Source organism: Acipenser ruthenus, chromosome 14, assembly GCF_902713425.1.
Source record: "Acipenser ruthenus chromosome 14, fAciRut3.2 maternal haplotype, whole genome shotgun sequence".
NCBI lineage: Eukaryota > Metazoa > Chordata > Actinopteri > Acipenseriformes > Acipenseridae > Acipenser > Acipenser ruthenus.
In genome coordinates, this window is record NC_081202.1 from 31,147,997 (window position 1) to 31,169,753 (window position 21,757).

The following is a 21,757-nucleotide window of genomic DNA, read 5'->3' on the forward strand; positions in this document are numbered from 1 at the left end:
TAAATGAGAGCTCTGTAAGAAGAGACCACATGCACATAAGATGGTGCTTGCAGTGTTCTAGTCGACACAAAAGTGATGCAAGTTTTGAAAAAGAAGACGCAAAAAGGAAATTATATATATATATATATATATATATATATATAAAAAACTTTTTATTTCAATGCACAGGACACAGTTTGTTTTTGTTTATTTTTTCTACTTAAGAAATGTTACTAAAATGAGTGTGTCAGACCTGAACACTTGTATCCACATTTCATCATAAAGGGACGATACCTTATAGTTGTGTTGTCATTCAAATCAATTTAATTTAAAAGTTATACAATACAAAAAGTCTCTCCTGAATGTCTTAAACTGTAATTGTTGCTTAAAATCGGAGTTCAAAGAAATTACAGTTATAGCCACCATCTTCAGTTTAGTCAAGTTTGTCTGAAGTTCTTCTGACAATCTCTCCATATAACTACAGTTTATAATATAGGACAGTCTCTCCATACAGCTAGAGGACTAACTACTGTTTATAATATAGGGCAGTCTCTCCATACAGCTAGAGGGCTAAAGACAGTTTATAATATAGGACAGTCTCTCCATACAGCTAGAGGACTAACTACAGTTTATAATATAGGGCAGTCTCTCCATAAAGCTAGAGGACTAAAGACAGTTTATAATATAGGACAGTCTCTCCATACAGCTAGAGGACTAAAGACAATTTATACTATAAGGCAGTCTCTCCATACAGCTAGAGGACTAACCACTGTTTATAATATAGGGCAGTCTCTCCATACAGCTAGAGGACTAACTACTGTTTATAATATAGGACAGTCTCTCCATACAGCTAGAGGACTAAAGACAGTTTATAATATAGGACAGTCTCTCCATACAGCTAGAGGACTAACTACTGTTTATAATATAGGACAGTCTCTCCATACAGCTAGAGGACTAACTACTGTTTATAATATAGGGCAGTCTCTCCATAGAGCTATAATGTATAACATTGCTTTTGACTCAGTTGTTAGCATATATAATGTGACCAATAAATGAAATAGTAAAAAAAAACAAAAAAAAAAAAAACTGTCAGTTTTCATGTGTTTTTATGTTCACTTTGTCTCTGATTCAGGTGACAGCCACTGCAATGCTAAGTGCAGCAACTATCCCTGAATCAAAGATCAAAACATAAACATCATTAGCAAATCTGTGTGCAAAAGACAGACATTATATGAATGACAATGCCATACAATGCTTTTTTGGTCTATTGTTTTAAAACCCTTTTTTCATTTTGTGAATTTACTTTGCTTATTCACAAAAATAACCTGTTTTGCAAGTGGCTTAGGACTTGTCAATGTCAAGAAAATCTGTACTCCTTGTTTACTGTTGGTTCAGCAGCAGTTCACTGTGGATGTGTGAATCAGACCTTGAGGGTGCTCTGCTTAACCCTGAGGAACACAGAGGTGTGGGGAGTTAGGGAGTCGAACCAGTGAGAGTGCATCTCTCTGGGCAATGCCCTGGAATGCAGGCAGGGTCCTTGTTCAGAAGCCTGTCTCTTTCTCTGTCGCCAGGCGCTCCTCCAGACTGGGCCCCAGAGAGTTCCCATAGAAGACCACTTTACTGCACAGGGTCAGTCTGGATTTATTAGGGCTCACTTGTCGAAGACTGCTGGAAGGCACAATCAGCTTTCTCAGGTCCTGCAATATGGGAAGTGTAACATACATGAATGTTACAGTCTAGAGTCTCACAAACGTGTGCAGAAATTATTTTGTTTTAGTTCTTGTTGCAATTCTAAACACTTCTCCTCAAAATATTTGACAAATGATTTACAGGCATGTAAATATTTATAAAAATTAAATTACAAAAACTTTAGTATTAAAGCTCCCTCTTAATAAATGAGCCACATACCTGTGTGCTGGCCAAGGCATACACAATAAAAATAGGGATGCAGACCACCGAGGACAAGGTGAAAACCCAGCCCAGTGCCATGGACCAGCCTGGCCCCTCGGAGGATGAAAACCACGCCCCTCTAAACAAGTACAGAATGAATGTGACCTGGGGGCAGAAACATCACGCATTAGTGCTGAACAGTGGTTGACCGTTTTTCAGATTTTCTATGCATATCTAAACATATATTTAATCCTTTATATACATGTATAGTCATTTTGCTATGAATCATACAATGCTAAGGGTTATTTTTTTAATTGTATATTGTTTAGCTGTAGTTGTGTCAGTGGTGACTGTATGTATTAGTCTCTGTATTGTTGCTAACCTTCCAGAGTTATTAATGACAATAGGATCTGGTGCCAGTGACTGTGTCTGGTTACCGGAATTATAGTGTATACAGAGGGACCTCGATTTTAGAGAGGAACCACAAAACAAAACACAGCAATGCAATGCAAGCACGGCACTCACAGCACAAATAGCAGGTGTGAAGAACAACCAGCAGTACTTAATCAGGGGGGCAGGCCGGTAACCAATCATATCTTCAATGTTGTCATAGAAACGGTCAGCACCTATAACAATCAGTCACATACTGTAAGTACCCATCTCAGAAAGGACATTGTAAAAACAGGACCATCAAACTTTGTTTTTTTAATATGGCATACAAAGCTCAAAACAGTAATGAATGTCTCCCAAAGTCTTATTGTATTAGAATTACATACATCAGCAACCTGGGTATACTAAAGAACAGAGGGAAAGAGTATACAATAGTATAATGAATAGCACTGCTAGATAGAAGATGGAAATAATGTACAAATGCATAAAAACATAAAAAACTGTTGTGCTCTACTTCACAGTACCTACCATAGACCCACCCAATACAGATGCTTTCAAAGAAGGCAATGAACAGCAAGCACAGACCGCTTGTACCACAGGAGTCGATCAACTCCAGGATATAGATTCCTCCCTGGTGGAAACAGAGAGAAAACCTTACTGTGTGTTTTTAGGAATACTAAAACAAACTAAAAGAATCAATGATGAATGTTTCGAGAGGAAGTCTTTCTCACTGTCTTCATTGCGTATTTTTGCAGGGCTGAGATACATTTGATTTGGATCTCAAATAAATACATTCTACCTAGCATGTGACTGACGGTGGCCTGTCTGCTGACAAGATCAGTGCGGCACTTTATCCAGAAGGGAGGGTGTTTTTACAAGCAGACTAAAGACTTTTTGATTTAGCATTCCCACAGTAGTTGTTGAGAAATGTGGACCGGGGAAGCACCCTGGGACGCATGCAAGGGAATGATGATGCGATATAAGTGTGCTTGGAATGGTGTGAGATTGCCTACCTCGGTCACCAGGAACAAGCCCAGTAGAAAGCACACCACAGCGATCCCCAGAATGAGCAGCTCTCGTCGTCTCTCCTTGCGGAACACTCCAGGGTACATGTCTGTGATGGCGGTCGCCAGGCTCTCAACACACACAAACTGGGAGGAGAGTGTACAGTTAGAAATGAACTGACGAAACATTAATATTAAGAATCAAGTTGGTGCTGGCATGTGAGGAACAAAGGTCTAAACCGAGTTCATTTAGTTTAACTCAAGAACGTGAGCCTTGCTAACACAGGAAGTACTGCTGTGGAGCAATCAGCAATTCATGGAATATCAGGAGGTAAGAATGTGATAATGTGAATAACAAGAGTGTTAGTAATATCATATGTTTTAGAAAGATGAGAAACTGGGTCAACCTTATGATGTCTTAATATCGGGTGATCAGCTGCTTAGAAACAAGAGGGTGGAAGACAGTCAAATCATTGCAGCCAATTAGTCACTTAAGGGCATCGCTCTAGTTAAGATGCAGTAAAGGCACTCTGCGTGGAGTGCAGGATGCGCCCTATAGCCTGGAGGTCGCCGGTTCGAGCGGCACACAATTGGCCGAGCGCCGCCCTGAGTGGGAAAGGCTTAGGTCGGCCAGGATGTCCTCAGCACACCGTGCACCAGCAACCCCTGTAACAGCCCGCGTGGTCCTCCGACGCTGTAGCTCTGTGGTAGCGGACGGCTGACTGCACACTTTTGGGAGGACGCGTCTTCGTCTCTCCCGAGTCAGCGCGGGGGTTGCAGCGGTGAGCCAGGCTTATGAATTGGGCATTTCAAATTGGGGTAATATACAAGTGGTGATTCCAAATTAAAAAAAAAAAAAGATGCATATATGAACTGGACCAGAGCACAATTCTTTGGGCTCATTCACACCTATTTTGTAAACCATTTAAAATTAGTTGACTCTTGTATTTCGTCTAAACGTATATGTTGCAATAACTATATTGTTTCTGTATTATCCATAACATATGGGTATTAACCTTTAATAAAATATGAGATTGTTAACATTTACCATTCTTCAAGACTTGTCATTTAAGTTTAAGAATTAATATTAAATAACTATTAAGTAGTACAAGGATATTTGATAGAAATATAATTATAATTAATAACCACAAACCCTACGAGAGACACAGACAATCTGGTAACTACACCAGCTGCTGAGACGCTGCAGGGGAGATGGTCTCGCTCCCCCCCCCCCCAGCCCCATTTCTCCCTGACCTGCTCCATGTCTACATTCCCCTAGTAAGAGAGTGTACTTTGGTTCATGTTTTATAAAACACTTTCAAATGTGGGCACACTCCTAACTACATGATGAACCAGTGAGCTACTTGCCAACTTATTGAACTATCTCCTGATTGACTCACCTGGCTGTCAAGACCAAGAAATATGATCATGAGGAAGAAGAGGCAAGCCCATAACTGGGAAAGGGGCAGCATTGTCACTGCTTTAGGGTATGCTATGAAGGCCAGTCCAGGACCTACACCAGGAACACAACAAAACCAAACACACAAACACAAAAACACACACACACACACATGTCACTTTACTGAATGTGAAAGAAGCAGTCTCCCATATTCATATTCAGTTTTATACTAAATCCTACTCCTGCATTACTTTGTACTACATTCTTTACTCTTCTGTGCATTTTTGTCTTTTTAAACATCAATCATAATAATAATAGATAATCAGTGTAATCCGTGATTACAGGAAGCACCCACGGAGCAGTTTGTAGCAGTATTTGCAATACAAATGATGTCTCTGCGAGCGTTCGTGAATTTTGTTTTTTAATCCCACAATATCGTGATATGAAAATTATTATAAATATTGGTGCCCATCTCTAATAATATATATATATATATATATATATATATATATATATATATATATATATATATACAGTAAAACCTGCCTCAGCGACCACCTCTGAAGAGAGACCACCTGTCACGAGAGACTACTTGTTTTTCTCCTATAATTTAACTGTGACGAGCAACCACATTTTCTTACTCCCGTCCATGTAGGAGAAAATTATTTCCGCTTATCAGTCTGTGTTTCTTTGAAGTTTCCAGCAAAAGATTTTTTCTTTTGCTTGTTATCTTTTCTGCTTCGAAGTGCATTAATGATGGGACCAACAGGACCACTGCCTATTCCTGGGATGCCAAGGAATCCACATGTGCCTGGCATTGGGTTATTAAAATAAGTACTAGTTACAGAATATGTTTGTTTGAATGACTTAAGTCTTTATTAAAATTTGTTATCACCACATGCCTTTGAGTGATAAATAATAAACCGCATTTACACACCATGTGTATACATTGGTATCATCATCAGGTAGCGCTTCAATGTAAGATCTGTAGCCATAGTGTGGCACATCAGCATTCTTCTAATATGTACAGCAGCCGTACGCATGTTATTGTTCCAGCTTAATAAAATACCTCCTATCCTTCCAGGAGAATAATGATGTAATTTCGAGTTATGTGACACATCGATGGAAAAATAGAATTCTTCTATGTACAACAGCCGTACACATAGCAACTGCCTTTCTGTATTGTACGGCTTCATACTCAACATGAACCGGAACCAGAGGATGTGAACGTGTTGAAATGAAAGGTGTACACTACTGTAAGGTACAGTTTACAGCTAAAAGAAGTCAAGATGGAAGGGAAAAATAAAAAAAGCAAACCCAGTGTTTCTTACCCTTAACGTGTTCAGCCAATATCACTGCTAGAAGACGGTACCAACTGCCAAACAGTTTGGAGTCGGAAAAACACAAATCCAATACCTCTTACGACTGAAGGCAGATATCTTTGCCAATTATGAGTCAAGGTACTGTAGACTGAAACCAGACACATTTTTTCGAGAACATTTTGGTCTTTTGTATAATGATTGTATAACTTCACAGTCTTGAAAATAAGTGCTTGCGTTAGAACTGAATTTCCTCTTCTTTTGATTAATATAAATGTTAATAAACCCACCAAGATATTTAATACAGTACTGTATACTGTATGTAAAGTTAATAAAATAATAGTGTAGTGGGATGCCTTTTGAAGCGCACGATTAAAATTGTACATGAAACATCATTAACAATAGTAGCCTTTCTGTACATCGTAAAAGTGCCAATTTTACAGTTGCCCTTTGAAGAGAGACCACCTCTTATAAGCGACCACTTTTGCTAACTCCCATGAGTGGTCACTCTTGGCAGGTTTTATATATATATAATCCAGGTTTGGCAATGGAACGTGAAACAAGCAGTGTGATTGGTTGAGCAAGGTTCTAGCTGTCCATATATTGGATGGATATAGACAGTTGGAGCCTCATCACATATTAGAAATCACTGCGCTGCCTCACAGAATTCACAGTATCGGTAGACATCTTGTTTACAGTTACAGTTACAGAGATACAGTAACTATAACACTGAGTGACCAACTTCCTGAAAATATGGATGTCTCTGAAGATACTGAACCACCAAAAAAAGTAGACAAGCCGATCTGGATAAAGAACAATTAAGTTAACTGATAGATAAATCAACGAGGGCAGCAGTGTGGAGTAGTGGTTAGGGCTCTGGACTCTTGACCGGAGGGTCGTGGGTTCAAATCCCGGTGGGGACACTGCTGCTGTACCCTTGAGCAAGGTACTTTACCTAGATTGCTCCAATAAAAACCCAACTGTATAAATGGGTAATTGTATGTAAAAATAATGTGATAGCTTGTAACAATTGTAAGTCGCCCTGGATAAGGGCGTCAGCTAAGAAATAAATAATAATAATAATAATAATAATAACGAAGATAGCAAAAGGGGAAAAAAAATCGCCGTCTTTCAGGACTGGCTAAAACAGAAACCAATTAAAACATCCTGACATCCTGTTGAGCCATATTGCATACATATGTACACAGATATATACATCTGGCATCTTTCCAGAGATATTTTTGCCCATTCTTCAACACATACAGCTTTGAGTTCTGCAATCGACTTTGGTTTCCTTTTTGCAACAGCAGCCTTCAAGTCAATCCACAACATCTCGATGGGATTCAAGTCTGAGGACTGTAATCCATGTAATCTTCCTTTTTTTTCAGAAAATCCTTTGTAGACTTTGCAGAATGCTTAGGGTCATTATCCTGCTGGAATACAAACTTCCGTCCAATAAGCCTTCTAGCACTGGGTAACAAATGAGAGTGCAAAATGTCTTGATATTTTGCAGCATTCACTGATCCTTCTACAATACAAAGGTCGCCAGTGCCTGAGGAAGAAAAACAAGCCCATACCATCACACAACCTCCACCTTGTTTAACACTGGGCATGATAAACTTTTCTTGAAAAAAGTTATATTTTGGATTCATCTGACTATAAAATTTGGTTGAAGAAATCAGGCTTCTTCAAGTATTAAATGGAGAACTCCAATCGCTTTCTTTTGTGTATTGTTTTTAACAAAGGTTTTCATCTTGGTTTTCGCCCATGGACAGTCATCTTGTTAAGGTATCGTTGAATTGTTCACTTGTGAATTTCTTGACCATCTTCTCTCAATGCTTGTGTGAAATCTTCTGCAGTAATCGGAGGATTTTGCTCAAATGATTCTTCTTCCAGATTTTGCAGAAATCTTTCTTGGTCTTCCACACCTGGAGCTAGTTGCAGTAGTTCCTGTTCTCCTTTGTTTGTCAATAATAGTCCACACAGTGCTATTTTTCTGGTAGTTTCTCCTTTTTTGTTTAGTTGTATTACTGCCATTTTGAGATCATTGCCATTTTTGTTGCTTTTTTTAATCACAAATTTCTGATTTATTTTTCAGCACTTGATGATTATGTATTTATGTATTCTATAATTATCATCAGGTTGGTTTTCAATCATGATAATTGTCACACGAAATATGTTGATTGCCCAAATACTTTTGTCAAAGTATGAAATTAGTTTTTGCATGCTATTTTTTATTTGATGCATGTTATGTAATAATTTGTTGTTTTATTCTAAAGCTGAATCTCTAGTTTTATTTATTTCTTTCAAATAGAAAGAATCACTTCCTATGTTCTATGTGGTTTTTCTCATTTTTTAACCTGCCGGAATACTTTTGTCTGTGACTCTGTGTGTGTGTGTGTGTGTGTGTGTGTGTGAGTGTGTGTGTGTGTGTGTGTGTGTGAGTCTGTGTGAGTGTGTGTGTGTGAGTGTGTGTGTGTGACTGTGTGTGTGTGTGTGTGTGTGTGTGTGCGTGCGTGCGTGTGTGTATGTGTGTGCGTGTGAGTGTGTGTGTGTGTGTGTGTGTGTGTGTGTGTGAGTGTGTGTGTGTGAGTGTGTGTGTGTGACTGTGTGTGTGTGTGTGTGTGTGTGTGTGCGTGCGTGCGTGTGTGTATGTGTGTATGTGTGTGCGTGTGTGCGTGTGTGTGTGTGTGTGTGTGTGTGTGTGTATTGCTCCTTCTTGAAAAAAAAAATACTGGTGACCAAAAGCCTTGGAAATCTGTCAGTTGATCATCCTTAAACGATAACTCCATTTTATGCTGCATCAGCTCAGTTTATGTATAGCTTTATACTGATCTACTGGCAATAGGATCTTTTAAAAGAGAAAACTATGCACTTTCTACACATCATTACATCCAGAGTGTAATCTATCAGAGTGACCTGACCTGGAAACCTGTAAGATGACCTACCGGACAAGGCAATGTTGGAAATGTCCTCCCCCTGCTGGTAGGCCATGAATCCCACGACGGAGAAGACAGCAAAGCCAGCCACAATACTCGTTCCACTGTTGAGAAGACACAGAGCCAGGCAGTCCCTGAAAAGAGAACGCTCACATCCTTACACATGCTTCACACTCACATGTATCATATCACATCCTTACATCACAATCACATGTATCATATCACATTCTTACATCTCATTCACATGTATCATATCACATCCTTACATCACAATCTTACAAATCTATTATAAAACGCCTTCAGCAAAGTTTTGGTTTTTTTTTAATGATCCTTTCGGTGTGCTTGCTATCAGTATATACAGTCAGATAGTATGTGCTCAATAGAAATTTGTGCACAGAAAGAAACAAGACACTTTCTTTGTCCACTTTAGTAGAATATTACTTTAATTTCCATATACTAACTATTATAGTATTGGCAAAAACACTGTAGTTCACTATGGTGGCCTACAGTATTCCATTGAAGTATACTCTGGTAAACAATACCCTAATGTGCATTGGCCACTGTACATGTGGCAGTTCTGCTGCTCTTACTTGTAGCAGTTGTTGTTGTACTTGTTGTAGCTTCCTAATGCAGTCAGGCAGCCCTGGCACACAGCGTAGGAAAAGAACACCTGGGTTCCAGCATCCAGCCACACCTGTGAACATCACATGACTGTGCTGTTATATCAGTGTGCCCCACAGAAGAATCACATGACTGTGTTGTTATATCAGTGTGCCCCACAGAAGAATCACATGACTGTGTTGTTATATACAGAAGAATAGGGTCAGAGTGCTGAAAAATACACAGTGAGCAGTGAACACATATGGCTAGGACTCTACAGGGTGGGCTAAAGAAGATCTGCCATGCTTGTAGGAATCCTTAATTAGACACAGATCTTCTTCATTAAAAAAAGTAAACAAAATGATAGGACTGCTTTCACATGTGCTGTTTCTGAGCAGATAACTCCACCAGATTGGAAATAAGCACATCAGATACCAACCATGTGCTTTTTTCCTAGGAGCCCTATTTCACCCATTCGAATTAAGGTGCTCAGTTTGGTTTTACCGACAATAACTAGAAGTGACTTTGGACTTCCTAAAGCTACCTAGCTAAAGAGATGGGACCACAACATGTTATACCCACCATCTGTTTATGGACTGTGCCTAAGATGACAATTACAGTGATAGGGAAGATGTTTCTGATTTTGTGTCCAGCCTCTGTTTATTCTATTGCATAAATGAAAACTAGCTGGAGTATAATCACTTTCACCTGGACAAACACGAATACTCTCTCCTCACACACATTCACGGGTTTTGTCTGTGCTATAGTTTTGAAATTCCTCACCCATAAGGTCTGTGCTATAGCTTTAGTATTCTTTGCACATAAATCTGTGATTAAAAAAAAGTTTTTTGTTTTTTTTTAATGAAGAAGACAGCCTGTAGATATAAAACCAGCCTCACCATTGGGTCTCTGAGTCTGTTGATATCAGGGTAGATATAAAACTTGATTCCCTCCCAGGCCCCGGGCAGGGTCAGTCCTCGCAGCAGCAGGATGAGCAGCATCACGTAGGGGAAGGTGGCTGTGAAGTAAACCACCTGGAACACAACAACAGCAATCAGCTCCACTCACATTCAAACACAGCTTTACTTGCAGGTGTGTTTGGAAATTATTTATGTGGTTAAAGAATGTTTAAAACACAGGGAATTTGAAACCTTTTTTTTTTTTTGTACGATATATACAAAATAAAAGAAACAAGTAACATTTGTTGATGCTTTACTAAACTCTGCAGTGCTTTTACCAGGTGATACCGCTGTAAACCTTTACAAGGGCAGGTGAAGTTTGGAGAAGTCAAAGTTTATTTGCTGAAAAGGTTGGGACAAATTGAATGAAAATTAGATCCAAGCTTTCCTATGTTTCTAGGTAGAGCCATGTCCATGCACACAGGCAGTGCCACACCGACCCCTCCTCACCTTGCCACTGGATTTGACTCCTTTCCAAATGCAGAAGTAGCACAAGATCCAAGCCAGCAGGAGGCAGAGGGCGAGATCCCAGCGCAGCCTGCCCATGTGCTCTATCCCTGGGGACTTGCCCAGAACACGGTTCCTGCAATGATACAGGGCATTGCTGTGAGCATGAAAAGAGGTGCAGGCAGTGCAGGGAGCGACACACACACCAAAACACACACAGACAAAACCACGGCACCCCCATCTTGATGTTTCCTTTAAATTAATTGATGTGATATAGAATTACTGTGCATTACAGTCTACCCCTCAAAAAATGGCAAAATAATAATCTTACATTATAAATTGTCTCTAATATTATTTAAATACATTAAATTCAATTCAATATAATTAACTAATCGAACTCCCCATTTAATTAATCGAGACAAAGACATTTTAATTGATCAGTGGTTAACCATGTAATTAATAAATTATTAACCTAGTTATGTCCAAATCTACAAACCTCATTTCCGTACCTCTCAGTGGCATAAACTGTATTGTAAGTATTGTATAGTGGCAGGCTAAGGACCTCACCCAAGTGAAACTCAATTATTTGAATCACATTTATAAGGGGCTTATGAGAAAAAGGTTGTGCTGATGAGAGGTATTTCCATTTTTAATAAAAGTTTGGTGAGTCAATTATCCCCATCCCAGTGTTACATACAAAATAATACAATGTTTGCACATGGAAACATTTTAGTTTGACATATAGACAGACAGATGCATGTATATTCCCCATGATTATAATACCCTCAATATCTTGTGCAAAATAACCCATAGAACACATTTTATCACAATAAGCAGGTCTGTTTATATATTTTGTAAAAGCTTCATCATAGCTGGCTAAGTGGTTCTCTGGATATATGTAAAACAGTAAGTGTGACAGACAGACAGGTAGCCTTCTTTTGCACCCAGAGTCTAGCGTTATCAGTAACCTGTGATATAAATGTCCTCAGCAAGTTTAATCACTACTGGACAAGCAGAAATCTATCATGTAAAACTCTAAGTGTGACACAGGTGGAGATGCAATTCATTTCAGTTTAGACAGACGGTATGCACATTTCTTTTAGTCCTCAGAGGAATCAAGTTTTATTTTTCATCCTGTGTGTCTCTGCAGTTAGACAGGAACGCTTCCTATATCTCACCTGCAGCATCACAAGCCCCCCCTTTCACTCACTCCCCTCCCATGCTCTGTTACAGACCAGACCCTGACACAGGCCCACCCATCAGCGCACTGTAACTACAGCACAAGCAGCACTGCAGGAGATGTACTGTATGCTGTGCCTCCATTACTCTCACTAATGTACTGTACACTGCGTTTCAGTTACTGTCAGTGATGTACTGTACACTGCGTTTCAGTTACTGTCAGTGATGTACTGTACACTGCGTTTCAGTTACTGTCAGTGATGTACTGTACACTGTGTCTCAGTTACTGTCAGTGATGTACTGTACACTGCGTTTCAGTTACTGTCAGTGATGTACTGTACACTGTGTCTCAGTTACTGTCAGTGATGTACTGTACACTGCGTTTCAGTTACTGTCAGTGATGTACTGTACACTGTGTCTCAGTTACTGTCAGTGATGTACTGTACACTGCGTTTCAGTTACTGTCAGTGATGTACTGTATGCTGTGTCTCAGTTACTGTCAGTGATGTACTGTATGCTGCGTTTCAGTTACTGTCAGTGATGTACTGTACACTGCGTTTCAGTTACTGTCAGTGATGTACTGTACACTGCGTTTCAGTTACTGTCAGTGATGTACTGTACACTGCGTTTCAGTTACTGTCAGTGATGTACTGTACACTGCGTTTCAGTTACTGTCAGTGATGTACTGTACACTGCGTTTCAGTTACTGTCAGTGATGTACTGTACGCTGCGTTTCAGTTACTGTCAGTGATGTACTGTATGCTGTGTTTCAGTTACTGTCAGTGATGTACTGTATGCTGTGTCTCAGTTACTGTCAGTGATGTACTGTATGCTGTGTTTCAGTTACTGTCAGTGATGTACTGTACACTGCGTTTCAGTTACTGTCAGTGATGTACTGTATGCTGTGTTTCAGTTACTGTCAGTGATGTACTGTACACTGCGTTTCAGTTACTGTCAGTGATGTACTGTACACTGCGTTTCAGTTACTGTCAGTGATGTACTGTACACTGCGTTTCAGTTACTGTCAGTGATGTACTGTACACTGCGTTTCAGTTACTGTCAGTGATGTACTGTACACTGCGTTTCAGTTACTGTCAGTGATGTACTGTACACTGCGTTTCAGTTACTGTCAGTGATGTACTGTACACTGCGTTTCAGTTACTGTCAGTGATGTACTGTATGCTGTGTCTCAGTTACTGTCAGTGATGTATAATGTGCTTCCTTTACCCTTTCTGATGTGTACTATTCCTCCATTATCCCAGTGCGGAGAACAGATGATACTTGTCATTAATTATAGAGTAAATCTTTTGAGAAGGATACAAGTGCGTGAATGACATAGAAAAGTAAGAAACTTACTCCCAGAACTCAACTTCAGGGCTCCTTTTCACAAAATCCCGGAATCCCATATCGATATTGGTATCAAAGTTCATGCTGGTGTTTGTGTCGGTATCATTCCAATCGAAAAATTCCTTGCATGATTCTTAAACACAAAGAAAGAGAGGGCTTAGTATTTTCAAATGTTGCAAAGCTGTGAGAACTTAGTTTGAATGTATACAGTTTGTGCCTTGCTCCTTATGATAGCATTGCTTCATTTCTGTTTAATGTTCTTCAGCATATTTCTTTAGTTGTTCTATATATCACAAGAATCTGAGTTGAAAATTAAAAGTGCATTGAAAGAAAAAGCCTTGGCTTCATATTTGCACTACAAAGCCCTAGGCAGCTCCTCTGAAGAGCATAGAGGTAAGTTTGCCAGTTAATACATGTGTGTTTGCTATGCTCTGCTCATTCTTTTTTTATTTGTTTATTTAGCAGACGCCTTTATCCAAGGCGACTTACAGAGACTAGGGTGTGTGAACTATGCATCAGCTGCAGAGTCACTTACAATTACGTCTCACCGAAAGACAGAGCACAAGGAGGTTAAGTGACTTGCTCAGGGTCACACAATGGGTCAGAGGCTGAGCTGGGATTTGAACCAGGGACCTCCTGGTTACAAGCCCTTTTCTTTAACCAAAGGATGCCACTGCACACTATCTGAAACGTACAATTAGTTTTGAAATGATCTAGCTAATGTGTAAATGAACTAAGCTTTTGAAATCTTTGAATGTTGTTCTTCTGACCTTAGCAGCATCTAAGGGGTGCTGGATAATTTGTGTAACAGCTAGAAAATATCTAGCTTAACCTTGGACTACATCTGTAACATACACAGTATAATTTGCTTAATGAGCCAGCTACTCAGTGTTTCTGTAAGGTTCAAAATCTGTGAAAACAAACTGAGGAGGGATTGGTAGGTTCTAGATGACTTGGTAACTTTTTTGTTTGTTTAGGCTTGAAATATCTGTTGATGACATCATTTGGTTCTTTTGCTCACAATGGCGAGGAGTATAGGAGCCGATGTTGCCCTCCGCTGGGCTGTGGGTATATAGTGGAGTACTATAATGCATTGGAGAAGGCTGCACTTAGAATACTGTGTTGGTCACCACATTACCAAAATGACATTGTGGTCTTGGAGTCCAACAAAGAGCACCCCGACTAATCTAAGGTTTAAAGGAATGAGCTGTGAAGAGAGGTTGAAAGATCTGAATGTATTTAGCCTGGAACAAAGCAGAATAGGGGGGACTAGACTGAAGCATTTAAAATCTTAAAAATAATTGACAAAGTTAACCCGAACCAATACTAAAGCATTCATGTTATGATTCTTCATTTAAAACATGTGTTACTATCGGCTCATTTATTTTTCTTAATTGGCATATTTCATAGGGGATATATAACACTAAAATACAGTATATACTTTAGTAACTGTGAACAATATCTGGTGACTTGATCTCACTTGTATTCCAGGTGTTATCGCAGGTAGACCAGGGCAGTGTGGCACTAAAAGAGTTGAAGAGGTAGAAAATAGCCCAGGACAGAATGACAATGTAGTAGATATTCAGGTAGGTCACAATCACTTGCGATGCATAGCCAATTCCTGTGAACAGACAGAGCAAAGAGTGGCGATCAAACCCAGTTCATCTCAGTCTTCTTCAACCTGTTACTGAACACAGAACACATCAAAATACTGAACAGAAGATCATTCTATTACTACCTTCAAAGAGAGGGCAGATCTTCCTCCAGGCAGTGACTCCCCCCTCACTGCTGTACTGTCCTAGAGACGTCTCCAGAAAGAAAACCGGGATCCCGCAGAAGAAGAGGAAGATGAGGTAGGGGATGAGGAAGGCTCCTGGAGAACAGACAGGAAATGCACTAGTACTCTAGTCAGGATGGCAACCTGCAGTGACATGCCATTGAGAGATATAGTGGAAGCACTAAACACACAATCAGAATCACACTTGTGGATGTTGCTTTTTCAAAGAATTATATTCCAGTCTTGTTGCTTGCAATAGTATCATGTATAAATTATCGTCACACACAAGCAGTTAATACTCCAGGCAGAAATTCAGGCCACACAGACAGGGGAACCAATGCTGTAATCACACCAGAAGGTTGTTCAAATGCTACAATGGTGTATTTCATAGGATTATCTCTGAACAATAGTGCATTTCATAGGATTATCTCTGAACAATGGTGCATTTCATAGGATTTTCTCTGAACACTGTTTTGGCTCTTTTTTTGAGGACTGAGACAGAGAGAATCTGTCAGATAAAACGTTCCTGGCAAAGTGAATGCACTTCCTGTGCAAACAGAGCTAAGCTATTAAAGCTAGGCGTGCCAAGTCTCTATTCACAATAAAAGTTCAGGAATGGGCTGCTTTGTTTATGAGTGGCTACAACAACAACAGGATATGAGGATGAAATGAAGGGCAAAGTCCCCTCTGTGCTGCAGATTATTACTATGCTCTTTATATCAGATATCACTTATTTACCGTGAAACACAACAAATAAAAAAAAAAAATCTTCTAAAGTCAGACCTTATGGGCTAAATAAATAAAGCTTTTTCTACAGTGAAATAAAAAATATTGACTTAAAAACCCAGAAATAATCCTTTTTAGAGGGCTTCTGCATACATCTTACTCCTCTTGGAAGGCAACCTGATTGTATTCCACTCAGAAAACAGGGGAGCAAATAGGGTTGAAGACTTGAGCAGTTCGACCACAGTTTTTACTCCAATTGTGTGAAAGAAAAATACAATTCAATGTTATTAAACTGTTATAAAGCAGCATAATTCAATTCAGTAGTTCAGTCATTTATTTTGTCACTTTAAAGCTCACAACCACCAAACCACTTCTCTAGTGCACAGATTTAAAAATGACAATAGTTTCAGTATCATTGTGACATTTTCAGTGGCATAATCTCTAATCTTTCAGTATAATACAGACTTTTTTTTCCCATGCCAGTCTAGCCTACCTTATATGTCAGTATATTTTATATCAGTGTTTTACATTTTAAATGGTCTGATATCCACAGGTTACTATGTACATAGATAGAATGTAACTGACTAAGATTTCCATTTCTGTTCAAACATAATTAACTTCATTTCAGTTCATGGTTGTTAAGACATTACCAGGTCAATGTGTGCTATCACAGCATCTACACAGGCACACATTCTGTAGGCTGGTTATTCTTAACACTGCATACTACAGGCACACATTCTGTAAGATGGGTATCCTTAACACTGTATACTACAGGCACACATTCTGTAGGCTGGGTATTCTTAACACTGTATACTACAGGCACACATTCTGTAAATTGAGTATTCTTAACACTGTATACTACTGGTACATATTCTGTAGGTGAGGTATTCTTAATACAGTATACTACAGGCACCCATTCTGTAAGCTGGTTTCATGTGGTGTATACGCGTGTTTGTATCTATACCTAGTTTCCTGTTTTCAATGTTTGGTACTACTAGGAAAGAAAGGGAGAAACATGCCCTGCTGTTCTTATTAAAATGACATCTTTAATACCCACCGCAGGGTCATCTCTCCAGCCAGACTCTGCCTTGGTAATGAAGCAGTGCTTTGTGTGAAGAGCACCTCTCCACTCCAGCTGCCTTGATGATTGCCTTCATTTTAGCTGCTAAATAGTTTGCTCACATATCCCGTTCTTAATTAGCCAGAAGGGCAGGCTGGGATTTGTGCACTACACAAAGGGTTTAGTGCCATGTTGAAGCTTTCTGAACTTGGCACACTGCCTTTAAAATCTGAAACTTGAATGGGAACTGAGTATTCATACAGTATAACTTCCCCACCTCTGATTCCTTCCCCACCTCTGACTCCACCATCCCCTCCTGTATCTCTACCTGTCTGTCTGCTATCTCCTCCTGGATGCACTCACATCACCTCAAACTCAACCTCTCTAAATCTGACCTCCTCTTCTTTCCCTCCTCCTCCTCCTCCCCCTCCTCTGATCTCTCTATCTCCGTTCCTCTGGAATCTACCACACTCTCTCCCTCCTCCTCAGCTAAGAACCTCGGAGTCACCCTGGACCCCTGCCTCTCTTATTCCCAACACATCTCCACTCTGGCACTTGCTGATTCTTCCTGAGCAACATACGAAGAATCCGACCCTTCCTCACCAACTACGCCACCCAGCTCTTGGTCCAGGCCCTGGTACTCTCCCACCTAGACTACTGCAACTCCCTCCTGGCTGGCCTCCCTGCGTCTGCAACCCGTATGCTCCAGCTCATCCAGAACTCCGCTGCTCGCCTGGTGTTCTCTCTGCCTCGCTTCTCCCATGCAACTCCACTGCTCCCGATCACCGCTCACATCCAGTTCAAGACTCTTGTACTAGCCTACAGATGCCTTGACCAGACTGCACCCAGCTACCTCCAGACCCTCATCTCCCCCAACACCCCCACTCGACCTCTCCGCTCCTCCTGCATTTTAAAGTAGACAAGCTAGAACACAAATGCTCTCATCATAACATATAAAGACATGGATATTGATAAAGTAGGCGCTTCACATATTCCTCCAGGACAATTTAAACACCTTGCATCTTCAACTGTGTTTATGGATTGTGGTTATGATGATGTTATTATTATTATTATTATTATTTATTTCTTAGCAGACGCCCTTATCCAGAGTGACTTACAACTTTAACATTATACATTATACAGATATCACATTATTTTACATACAATTACCCATTTATACATTGGGGTTTTTACTGGAGCAATCTAGGTAAAGTACCTTGCTCAAGGGTACAACAGCAGTGTCCCCCACTGGGGATTGAACCCACAACCCTCCGGTCAAGAGTCCAGAGCCCTAACCACTACTCCACACACCTCTTGATGTGAAACTGTGTTCTAGTTAGAATAATAGACTTTGGGTGAATGAATGCTCTCGTCTTTTTATCTAATCCACTGTGATCCCGTATACAAGATGACTGTGCTACTTCATAGCGATAGCAAAGAGGAATTACTGTAATGTAATATTTCATCAAACGTCATAGGAATTCAGATAGCCGGTGCAGGAGCATCCTGTGAATTGGGTCATTCTACTCAGAGCCAAAGAGATCGCCTATTAAAAAACCTGGTCACATTGCCATTAATCTCGGCGCTAATGAGGTAACGGATAAGAACACGCTGCCCTTGTTGTCACTGTCTTTTATACATTAACCTCTTGAGCCAATTAACGAGACCACAAATTGTCCAGAATTGTGTGATGTACACTACTCAGGGGTAGTCAATCCAAACACACTGCACTTTAATGATTTTATGACCAGTAATTTACACTCAATCAAAGTTCCAGACATTGGAGGACACCTTCTTATGAAGCCATTGCATTATAAAATGTGTCAAACACAGAGTATCAGGTTTGTTCTAGCGCTCGCCCTGTTGCTTCCAGTCTCACACAGAGCATCCGGTTAGTTTGTTTGGATGGCACTGGTGCTCCCAGGCTCACAGGTTAGTGATACCCCTCGCCCTGGTGCTCGCAGGATCACAGGTTAGTGAAACCCCTCGCCCTTCCTCTGGCTCAAATTCCCCTCACCCATGTCCTCCACTCACTCACCTCCTCCATTCTTGAAGCACAGGTAGGGGAACCTCCACACATTCCCCAGACCAATGATTTCTCCCGCCATGGAAAGCATGAACTCCATTTTGTTCTCCCACTTTCCTCTCTCCATCACACCCTCTTCTTCCCCCTGCAAGCCTTTCTCCAGACGGAGGGCCTCTGAATCTCCAGCTACATTGTTTGGGAGAGTTTCTTGTGGTCTATCCATGATCTCCTGGGCTGGGATTTCAGAACGCAGGCAGTGTGTTATAGTAGTATTAATCACACATGCATTCTACTACAAACAACAAGGTTTACATGACAAGGAAATGACAAGAGAATCTTGCATGAAAAATATTGTCACAAAATGTGTGAGGCATATATATGTAGCAAAGAATATTATCAATGAAAAATAAAAGGACAGTCAAAACACTATTTCTAAAGGTTTAAAGACAATTCCCTTTTTGCTCTTTGTAGCATTTTTCTATTTTGCATTTGCATTGTAGCATTTTATTAGTTCTTTATTAAAAGTGTTATGAATTTAGCATTTTAGTTACATTTTTAGTTAATTAATAAGAAGCGGGGTTCTGAAAAATATAGCGTTACACGTCCCCACGTGTTGTTTCAAAGCTCTTTTCAAAATGTCTGCTCTAGTGCAGTGATAGTGAAGGATTATTGCCCACATTGTCAAACAGGTAACGGCAATAACGATCCATTATGTTGTATGGAACAGAAAAGCCAGAGCACTTGTTATGTTTTTTTTTGTTTTTTTTTTAATAGCACAGTGATTGCTAAAGTGATTTAGAGGACAGACCTCAAACCCCAATGCACTAGAGCGAACATTTTGAAAATAGCTTTGAAACCAACTTTAAAGTTATAAGTGTAAAAAGTTGTCAGGATGTTAACAATGAAAATAAAAATTACAGGTACATTATTTAAACAGTTGTAGCAACACGTGGGGGATATTTTTTAGAACCTTGTTACTTTTGGTACTCTTTAAGTACATATGACATCCCACAATGTAAAATTACTTTAAAAGAATATCTATCTATCTATCTATCTATCTATCTATCTATCTATCTATCTATCTATCTATCTATACATATACCAGTAGTTTGTTATATCGAACCTTTTTTACCAAGAGAAAACAATCAGGAAAAACATTGTGAAGAACTAGATAAACCATGTAAGTGCACTTCAAAATCAATGAGAATTTTTGTTTTAATGAATCTTGTGAATTAAGCTATGGTTTAGCTCTTGCATGAGTATTAATAAATACTGAACAAGTTTATGGCAGTAAAGAAAAATAAAAAACATATGCCAAAATAATGCAAAAAGCAAAAATATATTACATTCTCTTCTAAGTTTTTGTTTCTGCTTTCTGCATTATTTTGGCAAAATAACATGTTTTTTTATTTTCAATAAATAGAAGAAGAAAATGTTTACATAAAATGCTGATTTGAATCAAACAAGAAATATTCCACTTACCATGAACACTGAAAACGTCCCTTTCTGGCCTCTCTTAACTGTTCCTTCGAGTTATAAAAGAAAGGGGTGCTGGGTATGTCTGTGAGGGGTGTGGCTCTAGGCTTCCAAAGACTTCCCCTTTAAAGATGCCTGGCTTATAGAAGAATGCAGAGGAATGCCTGCAGCCTCTGGAGATGGTTAACTGCCAGCATGTTTGAGTTTAATTGTTAGGGTTAGGGTTAGTGTGCTGTGCTCCTTGTAACAAGGGCCCAGGCAACAGTCACTTCAGAACTTTACAGTTCACTGAAGGGTCTTTTAATGAATTTATTTATTTTTCCTTGAACCAGCTTTGCACTCTCATGACCAGCACGGCCAGTCAAACCAGCATGACCAGCACTGGGTGTCCAGTAATAAAAGCACATTGTTCCTCATTTCTTTATTCTATCGTCAGGGAGGGACTGTGGGGCTTGTTGTTCAATATGTAGTTCGGAGTTCTGTGCTGTGTGTGTGTGTGTGTGTGACACTTTTAATATAAATAATAAAACAATGAACAAAACACAGGAACAAAACAAAGGGCACGATGGCCATAATAAACAGATTTAACAAAACTCACCAAACGTAAACAAACACGGACATGGATGTAAATACAGCCCAACACGGAACACAGAACACGCACCTCCACCTCCACTTCTAACACCAACATCAATCCTATCCTTACAAATTAATAACCCTATTTATATACCTCTAGCTGGAACCTACATTTTGCCCTGCCACACTGCCAGCACACCTGGCCACCTCCCCCACTAAAAACACCAACCCTCTCCCCTTATGTCCCTTTTCCCCCATGTGGATCTTTATGGGCAGGTTGGTGATCAGGGCTGTGGTGGAGGTCTTCTCACCTCCTCCTTCTTCTGCCAGGGTGTCCCGGCAGCGAAAATGCTAGTGGTAACGCTGGCAGCGGCAATGCTAACAGCCGTGCGGGGCACCCCGGCAGTGGAAATGCTGCTTGTGGCAACACTGGCAGAGGATATGCTGACAGCGGTACAGTGAACTCCAGCCCTGTCAACGCTGGTAGTGGCAATGCTGTCTGTGGCATTGCTGACAGTGGAAATGCTGAGTCCTCCAGTCTGTGCAGCCAGCAGTGCTCTGCACTCCAGCAGTGGTCTGGTGGTGCAAATCTGTATTCCTCATGTGTTCTCAAATGGTAACTTATTTCCTTAAAATGAATATTTTTTTCTTTAAACCAGTCTTTAAG

General features: G+C 40.0%; 1 protein-coding gene across 1 annotated transcript; it reads right to left on the bottom strand.

Moving 5' to 3' along the window:
• Positions 1-280: 280 nt before the first annotated feature.
• LOC117420041 (sodium- and chloride-dependent GABA transporter 2-like) lies at positions 281-20,609 on the bottom strand. The gene is made up of 15 exons (XM_034033541.3): positions 20,524-20,609; positions 19,054-19,275; positions 15,191-15,325; positions 14,933-15,073; positions 13,462-13,585; positions 10,930-11,062; positions 10,420-10,554; positions 9,511-9,614; positions 8,930-9,054; positions 4,664-4,776; positions 3,273-3,410; positions 2,788-2,890; positions 2,395-2,495; positions 1,888-2,034; positions 281-1,676 (listed from the first exon to the last, which is right to left on the bottom strand). The coding sequence occupies exons 2-15, from the start codon at positions 19,262-19,264 to the stop codon at positions 1,521-1,523; spliced, it is 1,866 nt and encodes a 621-aa protein (XP_033889432.3). The 5' UTR covers positions 19,265-19,275; positions 20,524-20,609; the 3' UTR covers positions 281-1,520.
• Positions 20,610-21,757: the final 1,148 nt, after the last annotated feature.

Excerpts from the sequence above, each read along its gene's own strand:
- LOC117420041 (XM_034033541.3), bottom strand. The coding sequence starts at position 19,264 with ATGGATAGACCACAAGAAACTCTCCCAAACAATGTAGCTGGAGATTCA. Across the intron at positions 4,777-8,929 it reads TTCCAACATTGCCTTGTCCG|GTCCTGGACTGGCCTTCATA; the intron begins GTAGGTCATCTT and ends TTCCTGGTGTAG. Across the intron at positions 1,677-1,887 it reads ATGCCTTGGCCAGCACACAG|GACCTGAGAAAGCTGATTGT; the intron begins GTATGTGGCTCA and ends CCCATATTGCAG.